General features: G+C 36.7%; 1 protein-coding gene across 1 annotated transcript in view; it reads left to right on the top strand.

Annotated features, from left to right (window-relative positions):
• The first annotated feature begins 1185 nt into the window (after positions 1 to 1185).
• DAW1 (dynein assembly factor with WD repeats 1) overlaps positions 1186 to 6907 on the top strand; it is a 1156427-nt gene continuing 1150705 nt past the window's right edge. The window contains exon 1 of the mRNA XM_044070429.1: positions 1186 to 1275. Within this exon, the coding sequence (XP_043926364.1) occupies positions 1236 to 1275 (40 nt within the window). The 5' untranslated portion in view covers positions 1186 to 1235. The remainder of the gene's footprint in view (positions 1276 to 6907) is intronic.

The following is a 6907-nucleotide window of genomic DNA, read 5'->3' as shown; positions in this document are numbered from 1 at the left end:
AGTGAGGACTGCAGTCAGTCAGTAACCCCAGAGTTTTGAATTTCTTATTGTTCAGAAAGTGCATGCTAATGGAAAACCTGTTCTATTAATTTTTAAGTGAATTACAGTAATATTTAAACCATTCCTGATTTTGGCCCATTGTCCCCTCATTTTATTTATATTTTCTTTATCTGTGATTCTTGAGCAAAGAAGCTGAGCACTCTGTATTCAAATGTTAAAGATAATAATTTACAGAATGCACTCACGTTAGGAACAATTCCCGAAGAGCGGTTGTAGATGGGGTTACTACCTGTACCACTTTACCAGGACAGTCTCGACTGTCTGGGGCAACTTTATCTTTGGAAAAATATGGAAAAATAAATATTCTGAGATTTCAAAATAAAAAGTATTTCTTACATTTCCTATACTAGTTGCATAAAAATAACTTGTATCTGAAATACATAAACATAATATAAAACAACATACATAACTCCTATAAGAATGCGCTTTTATTCGGGCATAAAGTAAATTGCAGTCCTTTGCACTAGTTGTCCGTATGACCTGTCTTGCAACATCTTGGGTGTTGTTTATTTTAGTAAAAATGCTCCACGTTGAGTTTTTGAAAAGGTGGCTACCAAAATTTTAGGACGCTCTATCCATTTGCCTTATCAGCGGTCTCAACATTGCATTTCCACTTTAAGTCAAGGACTAGGAGTTGATGTGCAGTTTTAATCTCTATTCAAGAAATTTACACAAATAGTATTCCACCAACGTCAATTAAAGTATCGGTGTCCATCACACCCCACAATTGTCCAGCTTTTACCTCATATTTTGGTCTGTTCCTCAGAAAATTTGCACTTTCCTGGAAAATTGCTGAGGACTGAAGTCATTAAACAGTGACAGACATTTGAGATTTAGACTTCATACCCTTGGAAAATACATGCAGACACAAAACCTGTTATTCTCGCAACATTCTAAGTGTATAAGAAAAATAATTAAACTCTTTCCTCGGTTTTGGGCCTTTGCTACCGCCCCCATTACTTCTGGCTTTGTCCAGACCTCCTGTGTTAAGTTGAGAAATACGATGTACATTGTCCACCACTACCAAATTAACCCTAAGTGAGTTGTTTACTATCAGCACTTACGGAGTGGCGAGGTTACATTTGCGCTTGCGTAGTTGAAAAGCGTCGGTTCTTTGGTTTCCATAGTAACATTTTAGTTTTTCTCACTCTGTCTTTGTAAGAATACTATTGAAGATGAAACTGAAGCGATTTTTACTTCGATATTATCCTCCAGGTGTGTATTAGTTTTCCAACGTGTGTTAGTATTTATGTAGACTACTTGTTTACGGTGTTAGTTAATTATAATACAAATGAGCTTTTAAAAGATAAACGTTTTTACTTAGCGGCGTTTCTTCACACTGCAGAGCACGGTACTTTGTACAGTAGCTGCTATGTATTGCTGTTGTGGTGTATCGGGGTACAATTAGTATTATGAAGTGGTGATGAGATGTTTGTTTGTAGTATAGTACACGGTGCTTATAGATCACGTTGCCGAGTAACACGTTTGTCTGTACTATTTATTATAAAAATTCTTGATAAAGTTTTCTGATACGTTAGAGCTATATGATTTGCAACGCACGTTTGTTCAGTACATTGTATATGGAACCTAAGATGTGAGGATGCGCAATTCAGAAAACAGACTGACAATACCAGGTACTATTAGAGGTACTGTTACTGGTTGGACAAAATTAGGCGAGGCATATATTTGTAGCCTTACTTGTGTGATGCTACCACCTGCATTCCATTTCACTCCTGCATATACTTTTCACTCGGATATTAACAGATTACTGCCCTTTTTACTTCTGCACGTTTCCACGTTAAGGGTGTTTTTTTTTTTTTGACTCTCAGCATAGCAGTCTGCCATCAGCTGTGTCCAAGAGCTCGTCTTCAATCATCCATTCCCTGTCCTCTGTCCAACTTGCCCATTCGGCCCAGGGCCCTGCAAAAGTTGAAATCCGTAGGGAAAACGGTTGGGACGCATGCAGTCAGAACAGCAGGGTACCACCAATGTTTTCCCATATTTTATTATTTAAGTTTTTCTTTTAATGTTTTGGCTCTAAGATCCCCTCCTCATTCAACTGCTCCCTCTCCTAGGGTTGCCACCTTTTCAAATGGCCAAAGTGGGACATTTTTGGTACAAACATCAGATTTTACAGGCTGACACATACCCACGGTCAGTACAAAGGTTAGAACTTAACTTTTTTGCCTAAATAAAAGCTTATTCTTGTAGCATTTTAGTTGCTTATTCTGTTTCTTATAACATTTAGGTATTTTAGATACGGAATAACTGTTTTATGCAACTATTACATAAAATATAGGAAATAATTTTGTCCTAAAATCTCAGGACATTTGCCATTTTTACATTTTTTTGTCAGGACACAACTGCCCAAAGAGGGACTGTCCCTCGCAAAGTGGGACAGGTGGTAACCCTCCCCTCCCTGTGTCACTTGTCTAACCTAGCTCTTCTGCCCAGTGCCTAGAAATGGAAAAATCCCTTGTGTAAGCACTTGGGGGAAGTGTGCAGAGAAGAGATTAGGTTATGTATATCATCATCCTACTGTTATTAGTTTTCAAAGTGCATTACATACGCACATTTTATTTAGACTAGCAGTTAGTATTCTTCACCATGAATGCTGGTGCTAGGCTGTAAAGCCCACCCCTCCCTGCTTGGATAGATCAGAAAGCAAAAAAGCTAGTTTTACCTATCCTTCTGGTCAACTTCTCAGGGGTTGGGTTTGCTAATCAAACATATAACATTAATTACAATTACATATTATAACTTTGATGGGAATTACCACACCTAAATGGAAAATTTTTGCCCTGCTTTTGGGATAGTTCAATACATGTTTTTTGAGTTGCAGTTTCAGTGTCCAGAGGCTCATTATGATCTTCTGACCACTGCCACAGTGGACTTTTTTGTTTTCCTGGTATTGCAGTTTTCTTCAAAAACATGCTGGTTGCCTAACTTCATTAATTTATTCATATATGCATTCTATTTACTCTTGTCCTTGTGGTCTGGGTTGCGAAAGAAAAAGGTCCAAGGACCAGTATACTCAACCTGCTTAACAAATAGTTAATACATAGCTCAAATTAGAAGTCCCACCCTTGCTGTGATGTATGCATAGTAAAATATGGAAGTTGTTATTAGTGATATGGGGGGAAAGAGTATGTTCCACTTTTGAAGTGGGAACCAAGAAGTATTTTAAACATTTTTTCCTTAAAGCTAGTTGGCTCATACATTTTATTTAAAGGATCAGCATGCTGATTGCAGTTCTATGAATGTTATTTTATTTGGCTAGGTGATTTTTATATAATGAAATGAAAGGAAATATAATGTTTAAGTTATGGAACATTTGAAAGAAATCAGAAGGCAGATTAATGCCTTTGCAATACCTAGATATACATAGTCAAATCAGTAGTGGGAAAAGTTGGGGTGTGTCTAATTTCAGGAATAAGACAGAATGTAGAGACTACAACTGGCAAGCTGTGATTTTTGTAATCTTAAGGATATGGCCTGTTTAAATTTTTGCTGAAAAAGAAGCTGTTTAAATACAAATGATTGGTTAATTTCTAATTATTAATATTAAATATGTGCACATGCTGCAATGCATTTATCCTGAAGAAGCAACACTATGTATTAAAGCTTAATCGTCATTTGGGTTCTATATGTTGTTGGATTTTTTTTTAGTGTAGTTTTTGTGTGTTTTCAGGCACTTTTGCTTTGAGCAGTATTTTTATTGCTATTGATTGAATGAAACAGTCTGCATAAAGAGTTTTTTGGCAATGGTGTATTGTATCATGTTGAAAATATGGTTAAGTAATTTATATAGATTGTTTTAAATTAGCAAGTCCAACAAGAGAGCATGATAATGACCATGTCCACTGAACTTTCAAATTATAGGTATATAGCCATTCTGTCTCCCTTGGCTAAAATAATGGAAAAATGTATCCACAAGCAATTTCTTGCCTATCTGAATCAAAACACTCTCCTAGACCCCTCCCAGCATGGATTTAGACCTTGTCATAGTACAACCTCAGCCCTTTTCTCCTTCTCCCATACAATAAATCAAAACCGTAATGACAACAAGCTCTCCTCAGCCCTCTTCCTTGACCTATCCAAGGCATTTGATATGGTAAATCACCAGCTGCTCTTAAACACATTAGAATCACTCTCCATAGATAACCTAGCAATTACGTGGTTTCATTCTTACCTAAGTGACAGACAACAAGCTGTACTATGGAAGAATAACCTATCATCCCTTTTAACAGTCACCCTTGGAGTCCTACAGGGATCTATATTAGGTCCCCTCCTATTCTCCATATTCATTAATGACCTGTACAAAGTCATCCCTGATGCAGCTTGTATTCAGTATGCAGATGACTCAACCCTAATCTGGTCTGCCACCTCCCCACATATTTACAATCCTTGTCCCAAATCACTTTCAACAAAGTAGAGAACTGGTCACCAACTACTATTAAACCCAGATAAAACCAAACTATTACTCTTCTCCCCCACTTGCAAGGTCTCCTCACCACCTCTCACCATAATATCTAACGATGGTACCATAATTTCCCCAGAACCTAGTACTAAACTCCAGGGAGTGATCAACGACAACAACCTCAAGTTTGATGCTCACATAGACATAACTATTAAAACAGTTAATAAAAAATTAGACTCTTTATACAGGATTAAACCATTCCTAACCCCATCTGCTAGAACTGTTATTGCCCATACACATCTGCTATTGACCCTTCTTTATGCCTCACCCATCTTCGTAAACCTAAGCAAATCAAACCTCAATAAATTAACTAGGTGCTACAATAACATTGCCAGATTTGCCACAGGATCAGCTTATAGAACCCATCACTGCCTTAACCTTCAATCGTTAGACTGGCTTGAACTACCCTATCAACTGCAATATAACCAACTAATAGTTGTTCACAAAATCCTCTGCCAACCAGACAGTAAACCCATACTGAAAAATATTATTACCCCTACAGTAACCTAAAATCCCTTCGCTCTTCCAAAAAATTGCTAGTGCAAACTGTTAAAACCAACAATTCAGCTGGTGAATCACTATTCTCCAACTCTGCTGGTAAAAACTGGAACCTACATCCTGCTGAACTCACTACTGACCCCTCCTTATCCCAATTCAAAAAATCCCTTAGGAAATACATACAAATGCAGTAGCTTTGTCCCTGTACAAACCCTGACTAACTCCCACTCAAACATAATTCATAAATGTAAACCTCATTGCAGGAATAAAACTCTGACTCTCTAACTGTTTAAAATTCTGTGTATCACCCACCTACTGGAAAGATTTAAAGTTAATACTACACCATGTATGATAACCACCTTTCATATATTCCTTTTTCAGATGAAATCTTTAACTATTTTTTTCTCAGCTACTTGCTTCCAACCTTTGCTGTGTATGTGAGAAAAACATGTACCTGTGTGTACATATCGTTAAACAAATCTCAGTTTTGTGATAACTCACTGTAATAATTTCACTGTACTTACACTTGTTTTTGTACACTTGAAGCTTTTCTTTCCGGGCATCTGCTGAAAATGGACTTGTATCCAGTTGGACTTTTCCGGTTAACAAATGTAAAATAAAATAAATAAATAATAAATATAGTAAATTAATTCTTTGTTATCACAGTAGACCACCTCCTTTTGTATAATAAGGAACTATTTTTTATTTATTTTTAATTTTTATTTTACATTTGTTGACCAGGCTAATCCAGTTGGATATATGTCCATTTTCAGTAGAGGCCCAGGGAGATAAGCTCTACTAAAGAGACAATAGCAACATCAATACAGTACAATTTTAAGTAATACTTTAAATGCCAGAGTTAACTGTCAGTATTCCTGTAATGACAATCAACCGTGCAAAGAGAAGGAATGATGGCCCTCCTCCCATTTAAAGATGTTTAATGATCTTTAGTTACTGGTAGCAAACAACTAGATTTCTGTATTTAGGTCTGTTGCTTTGTGGTGGCAACAGCACTACATGACATTCAGCAGCTAGCTCATTAGTATTTTAAGCTGCAGTACATGCAGTCTCTGAGGTTGCCCTCCTATTTATTGTTTATATGACATTCTGATAGAAATCAAATGATGCTGAGTGCAAAATAAAGGGCTGCTTTACATAAAGCTATAAGTAATACTTTAAATGCCATTGACACAAGCTGTTTTAATAATTTCAGGCATTGATATGAATTTTAGCAGTAATTTGTATTCTCTTTTAGCTGTAACGTCCACATTATTATCTGTAAGATTGGCTGGACTCCTTATCAGGTCATTTCTTTCCTGTTGTTACACTTCATACCATCATAAAACTGCTTTTAAGAACTTGGGGGTGCTTAAGGGAGGTGCTAGCCAACCTTCAAATGGTATTACAGAAGACACAATTCTCAGATTATTGTTGATTGGGACATGCTTACATCATTACATTAGAAAACATCAGTTACTTTATATACTGTATGGAGCCTTGTGCATTGCATCATGCAGGTGCACCTTAAATTCGAAGTCAAAGCATCATCTTGCCACTGGCAATGAAAGAACCTGACATTTTCTTCAATGACTTGTACAATATTACTCCAAACCGTATGGTAGCACACAATACTATAAAGTGATGTTTATAGTATTGGCAGCAATCATTGCGATCGTGTGCTAACTTTTCAAGCGGTCATTACAACTGTTGCCCCGATAATGGAAAAGTACCAAATTCTTTATGCCAGTATACACAGGTGAGTTATGCCTGCATGGTACAATGTACTATTACTGAGGTTTTCAGACAGGAACACTGAGAAACCTCAAAAATTGCAAAAACTGTAAATGGATACAAAGTTATAGCCAAGAG

The sequence above is a fragment of the Protopterus annectens genome, chromosome 4.part1 (assembly GCF_019279795.1).
Source record: "Protopterus annectens isolate FY-2018-M chromosome 4.part1, PAN1.0, whole genome shotgun sequence".
Classification (NCBI taxonomy): Eukaryota; Metazoa; Chordata; order Ceratodontiformes; family Protopteridae; genus Protopterus; species Protopterus annectens.
This window is presented reverse-complemented; position numbering and strand designations above follow the sequence as displayed.